The sequence below is a fragment of the Nerophis ophidion genome, linkage group LG27 (genome assembly GCF_033978795.1).
Source record: "Nerophis ophidion isolate RoL-2023_Sa linkage group LG27, RoL_Noph_v1.0, whole genome shotgun sequence".
NCBI lineage: Eukaryota > Metazoa > Chordata > Actinopteri > Syngnathiformes > Syngnathidae > Nerophis > Nerophis ophidion.
Window position 1 is genome coordinate 10,671,654 of NC_084637.1, and position 23,280 is coordinate 10,694,933.

General features: G+C 41.3%; 1 protein-coding gene across 4 annotated transcripts in view; it reads left to right on the top strand.

The window, feature by feature from the left end:
* The window catches only part of LOC133544541 (receptor tyrosine-protein kinase erbB-4-like), a 651,156-nt gene that overhangs the window by 602,436 nt on the left and 25,440 nt on the right, over positions 1–23,280 (top strand). For 3 of the 4 annotated variants that reach the window (XM_061889985.1, XM_061889987.1, XM_061889989.1), the window contains exons 21-23: positions 9,187–9,348; positions 22,489–22,564; positions 22,708–22,854. In XM_061889985.1, coding sequence (XP_061745969.1) covers positions 9,187–9,348; positions 22,489–22,564; positions 22,708–22,854 — 385 coding nt within the window. The remainder of the gene's footprint in view (positions 1–9,186; positions 9,349–22,488; positions 22,565–22,707; positions 22,855–23,280) is intronic. The other variant, XM_061889988.1, reaches the window with a different exon arrangement.

Genomic DNA, 23,280 nt, shown 5'->3' on the forward strand with positions numbered 1-23,280 from the left:
GCCACAAGACATTAATACAACATTGATTACACGTATGTGTCCTTTTAAAACTGATTTCTAAACAACTTTGCAAAATAGTTGTATTTGAAAATTGAGACGTTGATTCACGTTGTTGGTTGGGGATCGACAACATTTAATGGTCAAATCAACGTCACAGCCTGACAATGAATTACGTTGTCAAAAATCATGTTGTTTTAACCTTAGGTTTGAGTTGCTCAACGTCAGGACTCAAATCAACAAGTTCTAATCGTTTTAATGTCTTGTGCCTGCTGCGACAGGAACGTTCAAATCGTTTGCAAAATACAGAAAGGTCAAAAGTAATATTATATATAAATATATATAATATATATATATATATATGTATATGTATACGTGTATATATATATGTGTATATATATATATATGTGTATGTATATATATGTGTTACATTTGTGCATTGTATACGTACGTACGTGTGTGTGTGTATGTATATATATATATATATATATATATACATATATAATACACATATATATATGTGTATATATATATATATGTGTGTCTATATATATATATATATATATGTATGTATGTATATGTATGTATGTATGTATATATATGTATGTATATATATGTATATATACATACATACATATACATACATACATACATACATATATATATATATATATATATATATATATATATATATATATATATATATATATATATATATATATACATACATATATATATTTACAATAGGTAAGGAAAAAACACAGAGGCTATTTCATCCCTACAAGCCTGCTTTTCAGGCTTGAAGAAGAGCAGGGAACCTGCAAAACCGGCTTGTAGGGATGAAATAGCCTCTGTGTTTTTTTCTTTACTAACTAACATTTCCCCGGTATTGAGCACTGTATAACAAACCACAGAAACCTTGACTATATATATATATATATATGTGTGTGTGTATGGCGAAGTTGAGAGAGTGGCCGTGCCAGCAACCTGAGGGTTTCCGGTTCAATCCCCACCTTCTACCAACCTCGTCACGTCCGTTGTGTCCTTGAGCAAGACACTTCACCCTTGCTCCTGATGGGTCGTGGTTAGAACCTTGCATGGCAGCTCCTGTGAATGGGTGAATGTGGAAATAGTGTCAAAGCGCTTTGAGTACCTTGAAGGTAGAAAAACGCTATATAAGTATTACCCATTTACCATATATCCATCCATCCATCCATTTCCTACCGCTTATTCCCTTTGGGATCGCGGGGGACGCTGGTGCTTATCTCAGCTACAATGGGGCGGAAGGCGGGGTAGACCCTGGACAAGTCGCTAGGCCAACACAGATAGACAGACAACATTCACACTCACATTCACACACAAGGGCCAATTTAGTGTTGTCAATCAACCTATCCCCAGGTGCATGTCTTTGGAAGTGGGAGGAAGCTGGAGGGAACCCACGCTTTCATGGAGAGAACATGCAAACTCCACACAGAAAGATCCCGAGCCCGGGATTGAACCATGACTACTCAGAACCTTCGTATTGTGAGGCAGACACACTAACCCCTCTTCCACTGTGAAGCCCTTGTATATATATACATATACATATACATATATGTATATATGTGTGTGTGTGTGTATATATACATATTGATATATGTATCATCCATCCATCCATTTTCTACCGCTTGTCCCTTTCGGGGTCGCGGGGGGTCGCTGGCGCCTATCTCAGCTGCATTCAGGCGGTAGGTGGGGTATATGTATCGTTCTACCATAATTAAAACATAGTTACCTTTGTTCCTAACATAATGTATCTCCTGCCAGGTTTAAATCTCAGTAAGCCTGTTCACTGCCCAGCACTAACTCTGTGCGCCATGGGGGACGAAGATAATATCCAGGGAGATTTCCTTTCTATTCCTACCAATGACGTAGCGGGAAGGGGCTAGGGATATATTTGCGGTGAAACTGAAACACCTTGTCATTCATAAATTGACATTGTACATGTGCTTTTTTACGCTAAACCAGGGCCCCCCCCATGGATCGCAGGGCCCAAGCACAGCATGTGATCTTTATATTAGGAGTAGCAGCCCCACATGTGGCTATAATTCATGTATTTGCATTTTATGCTACAAACAGAAATTTGCCATGGCTACCAAAGCCAAGTCCATTTTTGACGACTGTCTTGACAAAATTGGTGCAGTTAAGCTAAATGTGTTGGTTTTTGTCAGGTTCAAACATCGATGACATTGATTAAACAAGACAAGAAGCAAGGAAGTAAACAGAGACAAAATTCAATTTTGCTCAATTTGAAGAGAAACGTGTCGACCTGTAACCTCTTAGTGTCACCCACGGTCTAACGGAAAAAAGGTTCACGTCTCCTCCTTTATTTGGAGGTTCCCTGTTTACGTAACAACCCGGGAATGCGTGGGTTCCCTCCGGGTACTCCGGCTTCCTCCCACTTCCAAAGACATGCACCTGGGGATAGGTTGATTGGCAACACTAAATTGGCCCTAGTGTGTGAATGTGAGTGGGAATGTTGTCTGTCTATCTGTGTTGGCCCTGCGATGAGGTGGCGACTTGTCCAGGGTGTACACCGCCTTCCGCCCGATTGTAGCTGAGATAGGCGCCAGTGCCCCCTGCAACCCCAAAAGGGAATAAGCGGTAGAAAATGGATGGATGGATGTTTACATAACAACAGCTGTTTCTAAATCAATGGGAAGGTGGGATGTAAACAGCCGTTGTTTTCGGTCACATTAACACAAAAAAAAAAAAAAAGATGCCTTGGGCTTTGACTGGTCCTGGATCGAGCTTGGGCAGGTCTTGGATCACAATAGAAAACCCCCTCACGTCACCTCCCATCGTACACAATGGAATTTTACAAGCCTTTTTTGCTTTTGTCTGTTCAGTGGCAACTCAGAGAACGGAAATGTTTTTGATCATTTACAAACATTTTTCTGACAGTTTTCTGACACGGACTCCTTTCTTCAGCCTTGTCCAAACATTTAAGTGATCTATATTTATATAGCGCTTTTCTCTAGTGACTCTAAGCGCTTTACATAGTGAAACCCAATATCTAAGTTACATTTAAACCAGTGTGGGTGGCACTGGGAGCAGGTGGGTAAAGTGTCTTGCCCAAGGACACAACGGCAGTGACTAGGGTGGCGGAAGTGGGAATCGAACCTGCAACCCTCAAGTTGCTGGCACGGCCACTCTTCCAACCGAGCTATAACCGCCCCTTTAAAACAAGACTTTGGGAAGCCCATTCTAAAACCTTAATTCTAGCCTGATTTAGCCATTCCTTTACCACTTTTGATGTGTGTTTGGGGTCATTGTCCTGTTGGAACACCCAACTACTACCAAGACACAACCTACGGGCTGATGATTTTAGGTTGTCCTGAAGAATTTGGAGGTCATCCTCCTTTTTCATTGTCCCGTTTACTCTCTTTAAAGCACCAGTTCCATTGGCAGCAAAACAGGTCCAGAGCATAATACTACCACCACCATGCTTGACAGTAAGTGTGGTGTTCCTGGAATTAAAGGCCTGACCTTTACTCCTCCAAACATATTGCTGGGTATTGTGGCCAAAGCGCTCATTTTTTGTTTCATCTGACCACAGAACTTTCCTCCAGAATGTCTTATCTTTGACCATGTGATGTCAGATGAAACAAAAATGCTGAAAAAACAAATCCATGTCAGAAACCAACAAATTTAGCCTTTTTTTTCAAGAGGAGTGGTCAAAAATTCTACCAGAAGCTTGTGGATGGCTACCAAGAGCGCCTTATTGCAGTGAAACTTGCCAAGGGACATGTAAGCAAATATTAACATTGCTGTATGTATACTTTTGACCCAGCAGATTTGGTCACATTTTCATTAAAATCATAATAAATTCATAAAAGACCCAAACTTCATGAATGTTTTTTGTGACCAACAAGTATGTGCTACAATCATTTTATCACAAAAAAATAAGAGTTTTAGAAATATTTGGAAACTCAAGACAGCCATGACATTATGGGAAAGGCGTAGCACGGTTGAGAGTGGCCGTGCCAGCAACCTGAGGGTTCCTGGTTCAATTCCCACCTTCTACCAACTTTGTCAGGTCCGTTGTGTCCTTGAGCAAGACACTTCACCCTTGCTCCTGGTGGCTCGTGGTTAGCGCCTTGCATGGCAGCTCCTGCCATCAGTGTGTGAATAGGTGAATGTGGAAATAGTGTCAAAGCGCTTTAAGTACCTTGTATGTAAACTTTTGACCACGACTGTACTTACAAAACATTATGGCTGTTAGCTGCACTGTTTTACAAACCCCGTTTCCATATGAGTTGGGAAATTGTGATGGATGTAAATAGAAACGGATTACAAGTCCACATTTCAAATTGTTTTTTGGAAATATTCGACGTCGTGTCATCCGGACCAAAGGGGAAGAGAATCATCCAGACTGTTATCGACGCAAAGTTAAAAAGCCAGCATCTGTGATGGTATGGGGGTGCATTAGTGCCCAAGGCATGGGTAACTTACACAACTGTGAAGGCACCATTAATGCTGAAAGGTACATACAGGTTTTGGAACAACATAAGCACCGTCTTTTTCATGGACGCCCCTGCTTATTTCAGCAAGACAATGCCAAGCCACATTCAGCACGTATTACAACAGCGTGGCTTCGTGAAAAAAGAGTGTGTGTACTTTCCTGGCCCGCCTGCAGTCCAGACCTGTCTCCCATCGAAAATGTGCGGCGCATTATGAAGCCTAAAATACGACAGCGGAGACCCCGGAATGTTTAACGACTGAAGCTCTACATCAGGGGTGTCAAACCTACGGCCCGCGGCCGGATCAGTCCCGTGAACAGATTTTATCCCGCCCGTGGGATGAGTTTGCTAAGTATAAAAATTTGCAGAAATGTTTGAATGAAAGACACAGCTGTTCTAAATGTGTCCACTAGATGTCACAATAGCAATTATTTGTGTATTTGTAGATATGTAAAAAAGTAAATAAATAAACCACATGATGTCGGTGCAAAAGTCGAGGAAAATGATCAAACTACATAAATAACGTCCTGTAATTTGTATTATTCTTTTATTTCTATTATTTTTTTTAATCTTGATAGATTGAAAATTAACACCAATCAGTTGATGAACATTATCACATAATTTATTCAGGAAGTATAAAAAAACGACAAAAAAGATAGAATACTAATAACCGCAATGTGTAAGTGTAAAAAAAACATTTTGATTCGTACGTTTTTCAGAATGTGCTTGTTCTATTTTGTAAAAAAGAAAACAATCTGGAGTTTTCTTTTTTTTTTAAGTTATCGTGCAATGATTTTACCAGTCTAGCCCACTTGGGAGTAGATTCTTCTCCACGTGGCCCCCGATCTAAAATGAGTTTGACACCCCTGCTCTACATAAAACATGAATGGGAAAGAATTCCCCTTTTCAAAGCTTCAACTATTAGTTTCCTCAGTTCCCAAACGTTTATTGAGTGTTACAACAAGGTGGCTTCGAAAAAATGAGTGTGGGTACTTTCCTGGCCTGCCTGCAGTCCAGACGTGTCTCCCATCGAAAATGTGTGGCGGATTATGAAGCGTAAAATACGACAGCGGAGACCCCGGACTGTTGAACAACTGAACCTCTACATAAAACAAGAATGGGAAAGAATTCCACTTTCAAAGCTTCTACAAGTCCCACTGGGTCATTATTGTCACCGATGTCCCACTGGGTGTGAGTTTTCCTTGCCCTTATGTGGGCCTACCGAGGATGTCGTAGTGGTTTGTGCAGCCCTTTGAGACACTAGTGATTTAGGGCTATATAAGTAAACATTGATTGATTGATTGATTGAAGTAGTTTCCTCAGTTCCCAAACGTTTATTGAGTGTTGTTAAAAGAAAAGGTGATGTAACACAGTGGTGAACATGCCCTTTCCCAACTACTTTGGCATGTGTTGCAGCCATGAAATTTTAAGTTAATTATTATTCGCAAAAAAAAAATTTGGTTAATGAGTTTGAACATCAAATATCTTTGTAGTGAATTAAATTGAATACGGGTTGAAAAGGATTTGCAAATCATTGTATTCCGTTTATGTTTATATCTTACACAATTTCGCAACTCCTATGGAAACAGGTTTGTATAAACCTCATGGTTAACAGCGGTAGGAAAATAGTAGCGGCTCATAGTCCGCAAAATACGGTAATCATTCTCCCGCTTTGAGGTTGTGACAATGGGATCCTCTGCTGTTTACCACCCAGAGAGGCTGGAAGTTAATTGGCTCCTTGAGCTGCCGTACATTGTGCTGTCAGTCCCGTGGCCTCCCCTCATTGCCCCGTCACGTTAAGTCGAAGTGTATTAATGCACTGTGTGGCCCATTGATTCCTAATTCCTCACAACGTTGACATTGGGGATAAATATTGCTCGGCACAGTCGTCTTCCGGCTTTTTGTAATCAACATGGCTATTGATCGCCTGCCTGAGCTCCCTTGAAGTAATTTATTTTAAATCCACTTTCAGTAAAAGGGGCATTTTGATGAAGAACGAGTCCCTCCCAAAAAAAAAAAAAGCCTCCGAAAAGGAACTGGTGGACATGCACGCTCCGAAGGGTGAAATATGTCTTTCTTTTGAGTCGAGGTGGTCCCTGTCAGCGTGGCTGTCTCGGTTGAGGCCGAGCAGATGATGGATGAGGGTTCATCCAGCGGCAGGCCGGCCGTCGATCGATTTTATCCTGGCGTTTGTCTGGGGAGGAGACGGCACACGCTTCCTTGTCGCGGCCTGCATCTCAACACAATGTGGCCTGACGTGCACGCACATATCTAGCGTTTTCCCCCTGCCTTGCGTATTCTCCTGTGCCAACAGAGGCGACGTTGAACTGTGTTCATTGTCAGAACGGCACAATGGCCGTCTCCCCTCCCCCGCCCCGGCTCGCCGCCTCGCCGAGGTGTTTTTATTGATCCGCCTGCAAAGTGGTGTCCACTTGTTTAACACGGTGGCTTGAACACTTCTATTGGCCTGGCTGGACACGCCTGGCTGACCTCTCATCTGCTCCCTTCAGTCATGAACGCACAGATGAATGCGTGTCCGGCTTGTGTGGGTTTACCGCATGTGTGTGTGTGTGTGTGTGTGTGTGTGTGTGTGTGTGTGTGTGTGTGTGTGTGTGTGTGTGTCCGTCGTCCGTCCAGCCATTGAGCAACAAATGGAGTCTTCAAACGAAAAGTCGTCATTTCTTATTTCTACTTCGCGCAAGCTTTGCCTGTCACATGCCGTCTTTCGTAATGTGGCGATCCTGAGCTATGCATGGAAATAAACAGGGAAAATAATACAAACCCCGTTTCCATATGAGTTGGGAAATTGTGTTAGATGTAATTATAAACGGAATTGAACTATTTGCATGACTTTTCAACCCATATTCAATTGAATGCACTACAAAGACGTGATATTTGATGTTAAAACTCATAAACTATTTTTTTTTTTTGCAAATAATCATTAACTTAGAAGTAGTTGGGAAAGGGCATGTTCACCACTTTTCTTTTAACAACACTCAATAAACGTTTGGGAACTGAGGAAACTAATTGTTGAAGCTTTGAAAGTGGAATTCTTTCCCATTCTTGTTTTATGTAGAGTTTCAGTTGTTCAACAGTCCGAGGTCTCCACTGTCGTATTTTACGCTTCATAATGCACCACACATTTTCGATGTCCGACAGGTCTGGACTGCAGGCAGGCCAGGAAAGTAACCACACTCGTTTTTTCGAAGCCACCCTGTTGTAACATGTGCTGAATGTGGTTTGGCTTTGTCTTGCTGGAATAAGCAGGGGCGTCCATGAAAAAGACGGCGCTTAAATGGCAGCATATGTTGTTCCAAAACCTGTATGTACCTTTCGGCATTAATGGTTCCTTCACAGATGTGTAAGTTACCCATGCTTTGGGCACTAATGCACCCCCATACCACCACAGATGCTGGCTTTTAAACTTTGCGTCGATAACAGTCTGGATGGTTCGCTTCCCCTTTGGTTTGGATGACACAATGTCGAATATTTCCAAAAACAATTTGAAATGTGGACTCGTCAGACCACAGAACACTTTTCCACTTTGCATCAGTCCATCTTAGATGATCTCGGGCCCAGAAAAGCCGGCGGCGTTTCTGAATGTTGTTGATAAATGGCTTTCGCTTTGCATAGTAGAGATTTAACTTGCACTTACAGATGTAGCAACGAACTGTATTTAGTGCCAGTGTTTTTTGAAGTGTTACTGAGCCCATGTGGTGATATCCTTTGGAGATTGATGTCAGTTTTTGATACAGTGCCGTCTGAGGGATCGAAGGTCACGGTCATTCGATGTTGGTTTCCGGCCATGCCGCTTACGTGGAGTGATTTCTCCAGATTCTCTGAACCTTTTGACAATATTTTGGACCGTAGATGTTGAAATCCCTAAGTTTGTGGCAATTGCACTTTGAGAAAGGTTGTTCTTAAACTGTTTGACTATTTGCTCTCGCAGTTGTGGACAAAGGGGTGTACCTCGCCCCATCCTTTTTTGTGAAAGACTGAGCATTTCTTGGGAACCTGTTCTTATACCCAATCATGGCACCCACCTGCTCCCAATTAGCCTGCACACCTGTGGATGTTCCAAATAAGTATTTGATGAGCATTCCTCAATTTTATCAGTATGTATTGCTGCCTTTCCCAACTTCTTTGTCACATGTTGCTGGCATCAAATTCTAAAGCTAATGATTATTTACAACAAAGAAAAATGTTTATCAGTTTGAACATCAAATATGTTGTCTTTGTAGCATATTCAACTGAATATGGGTTGAAAATGATTTGCAAATCATTGTATTCCGTTTATTTTTACATCTAACACAATTTCCCAACTCATATGGAAACGGGGTTTGTAATACCAGTATACATACAATCCTAGTATAGGATGATTACATTTTAAATTGTGTGACATGCAGGGAAAAGAGCTGCAACTGCTGCAACGCATTTCGGCACAATAGCTCGCAACGTGACTCACGTGGTGGGCAATAATATTTCTTCCTCCAGGAGGAGTACAATATTTGCTGCACAGAGTGAACGTGGTGTTTTTCGTTAATATTTACTTTTAGCATACACGGTATTGCAAGATAAGGAGAAACGAAGGTCTGTGTGTTTATCAGTGCCAGACATGAAAAAGTAGCATTGGGCTGAACATGACACCATGTCTCCTTGAGGATTGCAAATTGTTTCTTGTCTCCCACAGGGGATGATGTACCTGGAAGAAAGGCGCCTGGTCCATAGGGATTTGGCCGCCCGCAATGTGCTGGTGAAGTCGGCCAATCACATCAAGATCACCGACTTCGGCCTCGCGCGGCTGCTGGATGCCGACGAGAAGGAGTACAACGCGGACGGGGGCAAGGTTGGTGTAAGTCTGTTGTGTTTACCTTTATCTGCACACGTCTACACACAAGTCACAAAAAAAAACGTTTTGACAAAGGAGGTAAATACCGTGAGCCAAAAGTAATAAAAGCAAAGGTCAATGGCGGTGACCGAGGAACCTCGCAGAAAGAAGCATTGTCGGGCGGAGAAAGTCTAACAAAATCCCACCAAGTGTTCATCTCAGAGGTGATGTAGCACCTCTGCTAAGGAACTTACATTTTCATTAGTGGCGCTTTCCTGATTTGTGTTCAACCATCTGTGATAATTTTTTTGATACATTAGCCTGATTTTGTTTTCATTCCGAAAATGTATTAGAACAGGGGTGTCAAACTCAAATACAGAGTGGGCCAAAATTTAAAACTGAACGAAGCCCCGGGCCGAGGTTGAACAAATTAATCCTTTAATAGGGACCCAAACAAGTTTTGCATTGAATATTGACCAAGCAAGGCTTTTATAACTTTATAGTGACATGCAAAATTGTGTTTTAAATAATAATAATTAAAAAATATCAATGGCATATCAAATAAAATAAAAACACAAATTGAATGCCTCTTTTCGGTGGCGGGGGTGTATATTGTGGCGTCCCGGAAGAGTTAGTGATGCAAGGGATTCTGGGTATTTGTCCGGTTGTGTTTATGTTGTGTTACGGTGTGGATGTTCTCCCGAAATGTGTTTGTCATTCTTGTTTGCTGTGGGTTCACAGTGTGGCGTATATTTGTAACAGTGTTAAAGTTGTTTATACGGCCACCCTCAGTGTGACCTGTATGGCTGTTGACCAAGTATGCGTTGCATACACTTGTGTATGAGCCGCATATATTAAGTGAGTGGGCCGGTACGCTGTTTGTATGGAGGAAAAGCGGACGTGGCGACATGTAGAGTGTGAGGACTCTTCTTCGGCATGGTAATGCCGGTGTGGTTCTTCCAAGGTTGCGTCGAAGTAGAACACAGCAAAGGTATAATATAAATGGATTTATTAAATAATAATAAGGCTAGGAACAAAAACACTGTTGTAAAGAGAAGGCAAACAAAAGACCCTAGCGTGAAAGCTAGGATAACACTAGGAAACTAAAACTTGGCTCGAGGGCACAAACCAGAAAACATCAGTATGAAAACTGGAATAAACAAGTGGCATAGCGTGAGAGCTAGCGAGATAATACATACGATAGAAAAATGAGAGTCGTCACTGTAGCACGAAGGCAAATTAGGATCCGAGAATGAATAACGAAAAGGGGCGAGTTTAAATAAGGGAGGTGATTAGAAGAAAACAGGTGTGCGTAGATAACAAGTGTCAGGTGAACTAATTAGCTACCATGGTGACAGACTAAACAGGAAATAAAGACGTTAAACAACAGGGTGATACAAAAATGGAACAATAAACCAGAATATGTACAGATCCGAGCAGCGGATCGCAACAGAGAGAACGCTAAAGGCAGTGCTTTTACGGCCCGCCCCCAACATTATTGTCCGGGTGGAAATCGGGAGAAATTGGGAGGGGCACTGAACTTCGGGAGTCTCCCGGGAAAATCGGGAGGGTTGACGAGTATGAGTATTAGTGGTGAATGCGGTGTTACGGCGGTGGGCCAGCTCTAATGTTAATTTCATATTGCGATTTTGCACTGCAAAAAGTCAGTGTTCAAAAACAAGGAAAAAAAATACAAAAATGAGGGGTATTTTATTTGCACTAAGCAAAATTATCTGCCAATGGAACAAGAAAATTTGGCTTCTCAAGATTTTCCAAAACAAGTTAAATTAGTTAACCTCAATGAACCCAAAAAATACCTGAAAATTTGTATTTTTCTCACTAATAACAACTACTACTATATGAGCAAGTGCGTGCTCTTTCAGTCAATTAGTGCGCATATGTACAGTCAGGCCCCCGGCCAAAATTGTTTTAATTGTAATTTTGAGGAATTTATCTGAATAACTATTTCTGTTCAAAATTGTTTGAAATGTCACATGTTAAATTTTCAAATATTAACTGTCAGTTTACTGTACTGTCCCAATATGAGTACGTATTTACTATTGTTTCCTTGAAAATAAAACAGCAAAGTCCACTTGGCTGTCATCTGTTTTAATATGAGACACAGTTGTGTCAAAGTCATGATTTTTATTTTTAACTAACTGACCTCAATGAACCGAAAAATACCTTAAAATAAGTATATTCTCACTGATGACAAGTGCACTTTTCTTGGTAGAAAAAATGAGACCTTTTTGCCCAATATGTTGAAAAATATTCTTAACTTAAATCTTGTGTAATGTTCATATTGTTGATACTCAGCCAGCGTTTGTGGGTCTGATGGACCTGTTGCTTTTTGTGGGTTTTTATGCCTCACAATCAAACACTTTTATGTTAAAATACTGGACAAATGTTTACCTTATCCCAATAAACACATGTTCAGTATATTAACATAAAAGTATTTGATTGTGATTTGAGTGTTTGATGTGTTCTATATGTATTATTCTATATGTTGTTAATCAGCCAGCGTTTGTGGGTCCATTTTTTGTGGCATTTAATGCCTCACAATCAAACACTTTTTTGTTAAAATACTGAACAAATGTTTACCTTATCCCAATAAACATCTGTTCAGTATATTAACATAAAAGTGTTTGATTGTGAGGCATTAAAAGCCACAAAATCCAACGGGTCCATCAGATCCACAAACGCTGGCTGATTAACAACAATATGTCAAGCCTGGACTGTGGTTATTTTTGCTTCTTCGATGCAAGGAGAATACGGGACGAGCCAGACGTGACTGTGAGTACATGGTTGTTTATTAGGAATACTAAATACAAAAATAAACAAACTAAGGGCGCTCACAAAGAGGTACAAAACTTGGCTACAAAAATACAAACAGGAAAACAAAACAACTGCTCGATGGCATGAAAGACAATGAACTAAATTTAAACTTGCACTGTGGCAGAACTTATGAATAACTAACACAAAAACACTTACTGTGACCGGTACAAGGGGCATGGATAGCAAGGTAATCGAGGGTGCGTGAAGGCATGAGGCAGATTGCAAAAATCCCAGAACGATAAACAGAAAGCAAGTGACATAAATAGTGGCCGTGGTAACTAGAAACAGGTGTGAGAGGTTGATGATTTAGGGGAAACAGGTGGAAACTAATGAGTAGCTATGGTAACAAAAACAAACCAGGAAGTGAAAAAACGGAACAAGAGTCCAGAAAACAAAACAAAACATGATCAAACATAAAACCAGATTTACAGGCGTGACACAATATGAACTTTGCACGGAAAATTTCTCTGTCAGTTTCTGCATCCCATAGGGATTCTTCTTTTGTGTTTCTGCACCTGCGGTTCCAAAACAAGGTTGCAACATTGTTTGTCAACACCGTCTGCTCTCATTTTCTCGCACATTTGACCCTTTGATGTTCTGTGTACCTACACTCCTGCTGTCTAAGCCTGTTGTTTGTGCGTGTGTGTGTGTGTGTGTGTGTGTGTGTGTGTGTGTGTGTGTGTGTGTGTGTGTGTGTGTGAGAGTGTGTGTGTGTGTGTGTGTGTGTGTGTGTGTGTGGTACACAGAACATCAATTTCCACACTTCTATGGGCCCCAGGTCCAGTGGACCCGGACATCTAATATGTGATAGAAATATGTAGGGGGGGTGTATGGTGTGTGGTTATTAAATATGTATTCTTATATATGTTCTTCATAGAAAATTACCCAAGTGAGTCTCAGTTTGAAAAATTAATTTTTCTTTCTATCAAAAATGAAAACGGGTCCCACAGAACCGAACACCACGCAAGGGTTAAGTAAATGCTAGTGCCATTATCTTGACATAATGATATGAGCTCGGCATCATGATTTTTTATTTAGTGCTTTAAAGAAGAAATTCGTACATTAAAAAAGTAGTTTTATAGCAGTGAGTGTTGATGACACAGCTTTGCAACAGTTGATATTCTAGTTTCAGGCATGTTTTACTCAATATAGGTCATCAAATCTCAGCAACAAGCTGTAATATCTTACTGAGATCATTTAGGATCAAAACCCTTAAAACAAGTAAAACACTAACATAAAATCTGCTTAGTGAGAAGAATTATCTTATCAGACAGAAACTAAGCAAATATTACCCTTTTTTGAGATATTTAATCTTACTTATATTTCAGTTTTTGCAGTGTGGAATGAGCATTTGACAGTAATTTAATTTACCATGAAACATTTAAAGTTAAACTTAAAGTACCACTGATAGTCACACACACACACACACACACACACACACTAGGTGTGGTGAACACTGCAAAACTGAAATCTAAGTAACATTAAATATCTCATATAAGGGTGATATTTTCTTAGTTTCTTTCTGATAAGATAATTCTTCTCACGAAAGAGATTTTATGTGTTTTACTTTTTGTAAGGGTTTTGGTCCTGAATGATCTCAGTAAGATTTTACAGCTTGTTGCTGAGACCTATATTGAGTAAAACTAGACTGACCATACGTCCTATTTTCCCAGAACATGTCTTATTTTGCGGGATTGATCTGGGTGTCCAGGCGGGGTTTCTTAAATGCCTCAGATGTCCGGCGTTTTGAGTTAGGGTTGTGTGTATTTTCAATGTACGTACAGGGTTGAAAGGGGGTTAAAAAAAACTAAATTAACTGATATAGGTGTGCGCACGTAGTTAAATCCGTGAGGGAGGGGCAGAGACAGAGAGAGCGAGAGAACGAGGCAGTGGATTGAGCATTAATCAAGGCATACTTTGTCAACAACCATACAGGTCACACTGAGGGTGGCCGTATAAACAATTTTAACACTATTCCAAATATGCGCCACACTGTGAACCCACACCAAACAAGAATGACAAACACATTTCGTAAGAACTACTGCACCGTACCGTAAAAACAAACACAACACAACAAATACCCAGAATCCCTTGCCCCAGGATGCTACAATATACACCCCGCTACCCCCTAACCCCCCCACCTCAACCCCGATTACGTCACATCAAATATTCCAGTTTAAAAAATATTTTTGGCGGAAGATTTTACATATTTTGAGTGTTTGCCATAAAACAACATAGTTTTGTTTGACAAAAAAGGGCCGAAAACAAACAAACAAACAAAAACAACCTAAAAAAACTAAAACATTTTGAAATGATGGATGGATCTGAAATTGATCAGAACCAGACATACTTTATGTAGTTAAGCGTTAAATATAAAATGTTTGTATTCCCTGGCACACCATTATTATTTCATGGCCCAAGCAAAACCCTTTTTTCACTTTTATACTGCAATAAATGCCCCAAAAAATTATTAAATAAAAGAATAGAAAAAACTACCAGCAGCGGTAAAGTTTAGATCCATGAAGGAAAGAAGAAAGTGAATGAATGTTTATAACGGAATACATTTACATATGCATACAAATTTGTCTTATTTTTATATTATTTATTTTAATGAATTAAGTAACATTTATGACAACCTTTTTCCAAAACACAAATTATATAATGTGAGATATAACAGGATAATAAATACGTTTATCATTTGTTTTCAAAACGCTTACAAAAAAGCAGGACCCCAAAAATTTACTGTGGGACCCCATTTTTATGACTTGATGGGGTCCATGGGACCCCATTTTGAAAATTCCTAGCGCCAACACTGCTGTCAACAGAGGAGAAAAAACGCTTTATTTAAATAAATATATTATTTATAAAGCAAGTTGAAGTATCCTTGGCAAATTTTCACCTAGTCCCGGCCTTGGCACGCATATATGTGTCCTCTTTTTGTGATTTCAGAATATGGTCAGCCTGGTAAAACATGCTTGAAACTAGAATATTAACTGTTGCAAAGCTGAGTCATCAACACTTACAAGTATAAAACTATTTTTTTAAAGTAATAATTTCTTATTTCAAGCATGAAAAAATAAAATCATGATTTTGACACAATTGTGTCTCATATTTAAAACAGATCACAGCTAAATCGACTTTGCTGTTTTATTTTCAATGAAACAAGAGAAAATACATACCCGTATAGTAGTACAGTAAACGGACAGTTCATATTTAAACATTTAACATGTGACATTTCAAACAATTTTGAACAGAAATAGTTCATGCACATTCAGATAAATTCCTCAAAATTACAGTAAAAAAAAATGTTGGGCCGGGGGTTGGGCTGTATATATGCGCACTAATTGACTGAAAAAGCACACACTTGGCGCGATGATGTCATGATGTCGATGGAAAAATGCATTGTTAGACCATATTATTTGCCGAGAATAACAAGCGATTACCTTTCCATTAAGAACAATAAATTAGTTTTAGTATAAGTTTGCTGGTTTCACGAAATGTAATGCCTAGTGCATATCATTATGTCAAGATAAAGGCACTAGCATTTACTTCATTTAAGAACATTTTTCAACATATTGACATTTTTTTTCTACCAAAAAAAGTGCACTTGTTAGTGAGAATATACTTATTCTAAGGTATGTTTGGGGTTCATTGAGGTTAGCTAATTGTACTTGTTTTGGAAAGTCTCGTCAAGCCAAATTTTCTTGTTCTATTGGCGGATAATTTTGCTTAGTTCAAATAAAATACCCCACATTTTTGTATTTTTTTTTCTTGTTTTTGAGCATTGACTTTTTGCCGTAAAATTGCCCTCTGCATTTCACTCATCCCCTTGTTCCACCCCCTGGGAGGTGAGGGGAGCAGTGAGCAGCAGCGGTGCTCAAACATCAAATCCTAAGCCATACAGAGCTTAGGATGTAGGACATCTCAGGGCGTTCAATCAATCATAACTGGACTGTTTGGTTTCCCGCTAGACCGATCTGTGAGCTCGACCAGCTCAGTGGCCTTGTGGTAAGAGTGTACGACTCTGAGATTGGTAGGTTGTGAGTTGAAACCCTGGCCGAGTCATACCAAAGACTATAAACATGGGACCCATCACCTTAAGCTTGGCACTCAGCATCAAGGGTTGGAATTGGGGGTTAAATCACCAAAATGAAGGGAGCAGTGAGCAGCAGTGTGCCCCGCGCTCGGGAATCCATCCATCCATCTTCTTCCGCCTATCTGAGGTAAAGTCGTGAGGGCAGCAGCCTAAGCAGGGAAGCCCAGACTTTGCTCGCCCAGACAGCCACTTTGTCCAGCTCTTCCCGGGGGATACCGAGGTGCTCCCAGGCCAGCCGAGAGACATAGTCTTCCCAACGTGTCCTGGGTCTTCCCCGTGGCCTCCTACCGGTTGAACGTTCCCGAAACACCTCCCTAGGGAGGCGTTCGGGTGGTATCTTGACCAGATGCCCGAACCATCTCATCTGGCTTTTCTCGATGTGTAAGAGCAGCGGCTTTATTTTAAACTCCCCCCGGATGGCAGAGCTTCTCACCCTATCTCTAAAGGAGAGAGCGCCACCACCTGGCGGAGGAAACTCATTTCGGCCGCTTGTACCCGTGGTCCTGTCCTTTTGGTCATAACCCAAAGCTCATGACCATAGGTGAGGATGAGAACATAGATCGACCGGTAAATTGAGAGCTTTGCCTTCCGGCTCAGCTCCTTCTTCACCACAATGAATCGATACAGCGTCCGCATTACTGAAGACACCACATCGATCCACCTGTTGATCTCACAATCCACTTTTTCCTCACTCGTGAACAAGACTCCTAGGTACTTGAACTCTTCCACTTGGGGCAAGATCTCCTCCCCAAACCCGGAGATGGCACTCCACCCTTTTCCGGTTGAGAACCATGGATTCGGACCTGGAGGTGTTAATTTTCATCCCAGTCGCTTCACACCGCTGCGAACCGATCCAGTGAGAGCTGAAGATCTTGGCCAGATGAAGCCATCAGGACCACATCATCTGCAAAAAGCAGAGACCTAATCCCGCAGCCACCAAACCAGATACCCTCAACGCCCTGACTGCGCCTAGAAATTCCAACCCTACTGGAAACGGGTCCGACTTACTGCCGGTGATGCGGACCAAGCTCTGACACTGATCTTACAGGGAGCGGACCGCCAGAATCAGACAGACCGTTACCCCATACTCTCTGAGCACTCCCCACAGGACTCCGGGGTACATGGTCGAATGCCTTCAAGTCCACAAAGCACATGTAGACTGGTTGGGCAAACTCCCATGCACCCTCAAGAACCCTGCCGAGAGTATAGAGCTGGTCCACAGTTCCACGACCTGGAAGAAAACCACACTGTTCCTCCAAAATCCGAGGTTCGATTATCCGGCGTTGCCTCCTCTCCAGTACACCTGAATAAACCTTACCGGGAAGGCTGAGGAGTGTAATCCCACGATAGTTGGAACACACCCTCCGGCACCCCTTCTTAAAGAGAGGAACCACCACCCCGTTCTGCCAATCCAGAGGTATCACCCCCGATATCCACGCGATGCTGCAGAGTCTTGTCAACCAAAACTGCCCCACATCATCCAGAGTCTTAAGGAACTCCGGGCGGATCTCATCCACCCCCGGGGCCTTGCCACCGAAGAGCTTTTCAACTACCTCAGCAACCTCAGCCCCAGAAATAGGAGAGCCCACTACAGATTCCCCAGGCATTGCTTCCTCATAGGAAGACGTGTTGGAGGGATAGAGAAGGTCTTCGAAGTATTCCCTCCACCGATCCACAACATCCGCAGTCATGGTCAGCAGAACACCATCCGCACTTGGGAATCCTTTAGTGATTTAACCCCCAATTCCAACTCTTGATGCTGAGAGCCATGCGGGGAGGCAATGAGTCCCATTGATTTTGTAGTCGAACTCACCACCTCCCAGTCTCAGGGCGGACACTCTAACCACAAGGCCACTGAGCAGGTTTAAAGAAAGGTTAAAAAGAATAATGTTAAAATGAATATTACAAACCCTGTTTCCATATGAGTTGGGAAAATGTTTTAGATGTAAATATAAACGGAATACAATGATTTGCAAATCCTTTTCAACCCATATTCAATTGATTGCCCTACAAAGACAAGATATTTGATGTTCAAACTCATCAACCTTGTTTTTTTTTGTTGCAAATAATAATTCACTTAGAATTTCATGGCTGCAACACGTGCCAAAGTAGTTGGGAAAGGGCATGTTCACAATTGTGTTACATTACCTTTTCTTTTAACAACACTCAATAAACGTTTGGGAACTGAGGAAACTAATTGTTGAAGCTTTGAAAGTGGAATTCTTTCCCATTCTTGTTTTATGTAGAGCTTCAGTCGTTCAACAGTCCGGGGTCTCCACTGTCGTGTTTTACGCTTCATAATGCGCCACACATTTTCGATGGGAGACAGGTCTGGACTGCAGGCGGGCCAGGAAAGTACCCGCACTTTCTGTTTTACGAAACCACGCTGTTGTAACACGTGCTGAATGTGGCTTGGCATTGTCTTGCTGAAATAAGCAGGGGCGTCCATGAAAAAGACGGCAGCATATGTTGTTGAAGTGTTTGATGAGCATTCCTCAACTTTATCAGTATTTATTGCCACCTTTCCCAACTTCTTTGTCACGTGTTGCTGTCATCAAATTCTAAAGTTAATGATTATTTGCAAAAAAAAAATGTTTATCAGTTTGAACATCAAATATGTTGTCTTTTCAGCATATTCAACTGAATATGGGTTGAAAATGATTTGCAAATCATTGTATTCCGTTTATATTTACATCTAACTGTCAAACATGGACTTGGACTTGGATTGTTTCTTCGATGCAAAAGATGATTGTCACGAGCCAGGCGTGAATGTAAGTACATTTTTATTAATATTCTAACAAAATTACACAAAGGCAAACAAAAGGCGCGCACGAGGGCGGAAAACAAACTTGGCTAATGAAAAAACAAAAGACTAGCATATATGCTACGAACATGAAACAAAAACACTTGCACTGTGGCATGAAAAAACAAAACCTGCACTGTGGGATGAAAAAACAAAACTTGCACTGAGGCATAAATACAAAACGTACTTGGCGTGGATAAAAATGAACAGCAAGGCATGAAGCAGATGAATACGGGATGTGTAGGTACATCGGTAGGTACAAAGGTACCAGGCCGAAGAAGAGAAACCAAATGGCTTAAATAGCAGTGACATAATTAGTGATGGAACAGGTGCGTGACATGACAGCTGAAACTAATGAGTTGGCATGGTAATGAAAACAAACCAGGAAGTGCAAAACAGGAAACAAGTGTCCAAAAAACAAAACATAACATGACCAAAACAAAACATGATTTGTTTGGCGTGACACTAACACAATTTCCCAACTCATATGGAAACTGGGTTTGTAAAATGTGTCCATGAAGCGGTGTTAAATATGTAATTCCTGTATGAGTCCAGTTGTGTTGATTAAAGATTGCTGAATTTGCACATTTCTTGATTAAATACAGAAAAAGCTGGGATGAGGCTAAGCCAGCCATGCCGACCCACTGATTGCGCAATCCTTCATAAACTGCATTAGATAGCACAAGGTCGCTTCCTTTTGTCAGCACGTTGCCAATATAATGATTGTTAAATCGTTTATTTTACAACCTGTGCAGGCAATCGGACAAAGAAACAAAAACGCGGAGAAATGTCACACGGCTAGTCGCACGGGACTCACTGCGAGGAGGCGTACGGAAGCTGACAGGTGCTTGCCGCTGCCATTTTTCTTCAGGAAGGGTCAACGAAGGAGAGACGTTTTAAAAGAAATTAAGGCGGACTCTAACAAAAAAAGAAACAAAGCTTTTTCCTGTAGGATATTAGGTGCATGAATTTCTTAAACAAATTGTTTTTTTGTTTTTAAAAAATACTCCAATAAAAAAGACACATAAAAAATTATTAATACATTTAAAAAAAAAAAGTATTTGAAATAGTGTTGTCCCGATACCAATACTTTGGTACCAGTACCAAAATGAGTACGATACTTTTCGGTACTAATTAAAGGGGACCACAAAAAATTGCATTATTGGCTTTATTTTAACAAAAAATCTTACGGTACATTAAAGGCCTACTGAAATTAGATTTTCTTATTCAAACGGGGATAGCAGGTCCATTCTATGTGTCATACTTGATCATTTCGCGATATTGCCATATTTTTGCTGAAAGGATTTAGTAGAGAACATCGGCGATAAAGTTTGCAACTTTAGGTCGCTAATAAAAAAGCTTTGCCTTTACCGGAAGTAGCAGACGATGTGCTCCTGACATCACGGGTTGTGGAGCTCCTCACATCCTCACATTGTTTACAATCATGGCCACCAGCAGCGAGAGCTATTCGGACCGAGAAAGCGACAATTTCCCCATTAATTTGAGCGAGGATGAAAGATTTGTGGATGAGGAAATTTAGAGTGAAGGCCTAGAAAAAAAAATAAGATTAATAAAAAAGTTTAAAAGAAAGAAAAAGGCGAGGGCAGTGAGAGGGATTCAGATGTTATTAGACACATCTACTGGGATAATTCTGGGAAATCCCTTATCTGCCTATTGTGTTGCTAGTGTTTTAGTGCGTTAAATAGTACCTTAAAGTTGGAGGGGTGTGGCCACGGGTGTTTTGACGCCAGTTTCTGAGAGAAGTCACGGCAGCTGCAGGAGGTCCGTGGCTCCGCTGATCTCCGTCTGGTAAGAGGCGACTTATTTCCACAATTTTCTCACCGAAAACTGCCGGTTGACATATAGTCGGGATCCAAGTTCTCTTGACCGCTCTGATCCATAGTAAAGCTTCACCTCCGGGAATTTTAAACAAGGAAACACAGTGTTTGTGTGGCTAAAGGCTAAAAGCGTCCCACCTCCATCTTTCTACTTTGACTTCTCCATTATTAATTGAACAAATTCCAAAACATTCAGCAATACAGAGGTCCAAAATACTGTGTAATTGCGCGATGAAAAGAGACGACTTTTAGCCGTAAGTGGCGCTGGGCTATAATGTCCCCTCCAACCAATAACGTCACAAACAGGCGTCATCATTCCGCAACGTTTTCAACAAGAAACTCCGCGGGAAATTTAAAATTGTAATTTAGTAAACTAAAAAGGCCGTATTGGCATGTGTTGCAATGTTAATATTCCATCATTGATATATAAACTATCAGACTGCGTGGTCGGTAGTAGTGGGTTTTCAGTAGGTCTTTAATCATATGTTTAGTTTTGCAAGTTTGTCCTTGAATAAAGTAGTGAACATACAAGAAAACTTGTCTTTTATTAGTAAGTACGCAAACAAAGATTCCTAATGAGTCTGCTGACATATGCAGTGACATATTACCCATGCCTTGGGCACTAATGCACCCCCCATACCATCACAGATGCTGGCTTTTGAACTTAACATCAGTTTGAACATCAAATATGTTGTCTTTGTAGCATATTCAACTGAATATGGGTTGAAAATGATTTGCAAATCATTGTATTCCGTTTATATTTACATCTAACACAATTTCCCAACTCATATGGAAACGGGGTTTTTACATCCAAAACAACTCGGAATTTCACTTTTTTTTTAAATTCATTTACAGACGCAAATGCTCTACGTTGGATTAAACACGCTGAAAAGGATCTTAACGAGACTTTGTGTCTTGCAGAAGAAAAGAGAAAAAAAACAAGTTTTGTTTGGTGACCAGAGAACATCAGTCAGCAGCGCCAAGCACATTTCCTGCTTGATGGGCTCATTGCCGATTCCTTTTCTTGTCAAAGCAGCGTTACGAGCGGCGAAGTCTTTTAAATTCAGGCAATTCCTGTCAAAAAAAAAAAAAAAGTGAAGTTGTCAACTCGTCATGCTGCATCGTTCCTGTCAAGCAAAGCATGAGTGGCCATGTTTGCCGCAAACGTGACTCACTCAGACGACTCAATCTGGAAATCGAACCACCGTTCTAATGCGCTGATTTCCTCCAGGAAGGGCTTCTTGTTCCTATCCTGGCCCGCACAGGCTGCCGTAAACGGGGCCATCTGTTGAGATTAGGCGCGGCCGACGACCGATACCATCTCATTTAGCACCTTAAAAAGCGCACAAACTTTGACGATTGTCGGGTCAGGCCGTAGCCAATCACTCATCGCACTCGAGTGATATCGAGTAAAGCGGCACTGCCTCCGAGCAGCGTCGATACGCCAATAACTCACAAAGAGCAGCTCAAAGGATCAGGCAGCCGTTGCAAACGGAGAGGCGATCAATTACAATTCAAGTGTAAATAACCTTATAAATATTAAATGTAAGATTTTCTTTTCCACCCTCTCAAATATGTCTTTCCCTCCTCAGATGCCTGTTAAATGGATGGCTCTTGAGTGCATCCACTACAGGAAGTTCACTCATCAGAGCGATGTGTGGAGTTATGGTGGGTGCAAGGAAGCCGGATACATTTACGGTCTTATGTGATCACACCTGTGAAATAAGCCCAAAATCCTGTTTTGTTTTGAATTTGCATTTTACCCCCCTGTTGTATTGCTGAGACCTTTGTTTGGCCTCCGCATCCCTCAGGAGTGACCATCTGGGAGCTGATGACGTTCGGAGGGAAACCGTACGACAGCATCTCCACGCGGGAGATCCCGGACATCCTGGAGAAAGGCGAGCGCCTCCCTCAGCCGCCCATTTGCACCATAGATGTCTACATGGTCATGGTCAAATGTAAGATGTTATCTTTTTTTAAGATGCTTAGGTTTGTTTCTATATAGTTCAGGGGACGGCACCCCGCGGCTCTTTGATCACTCTGATGTGGCTCAGCTGCATACTTGCCGACCCCTCCCATTTTTCCGGGAAGTTTCAGGATTATAGTGCTTCTCACAGATATCTCCCGTGGCAAACAGTCTCCGATTTTCACCCAGACAACAATATTTAGGGCGTACCGTGATGGCAATGCCTTTAGCGTCCTCCCAAACATGTCGTCGCGCCCGATCCTACACCATGTTATCAGTGTGCCGGTCGGTCATATGTTGTATGCAACTTCCGTCAACACAGCCATACAGGTTACACTGAGGGTTGTGATATAAACAATTTTACCACTCTTACAAATATACACCAAAGCCACACCAAACAAAAATGACAAACCCATTT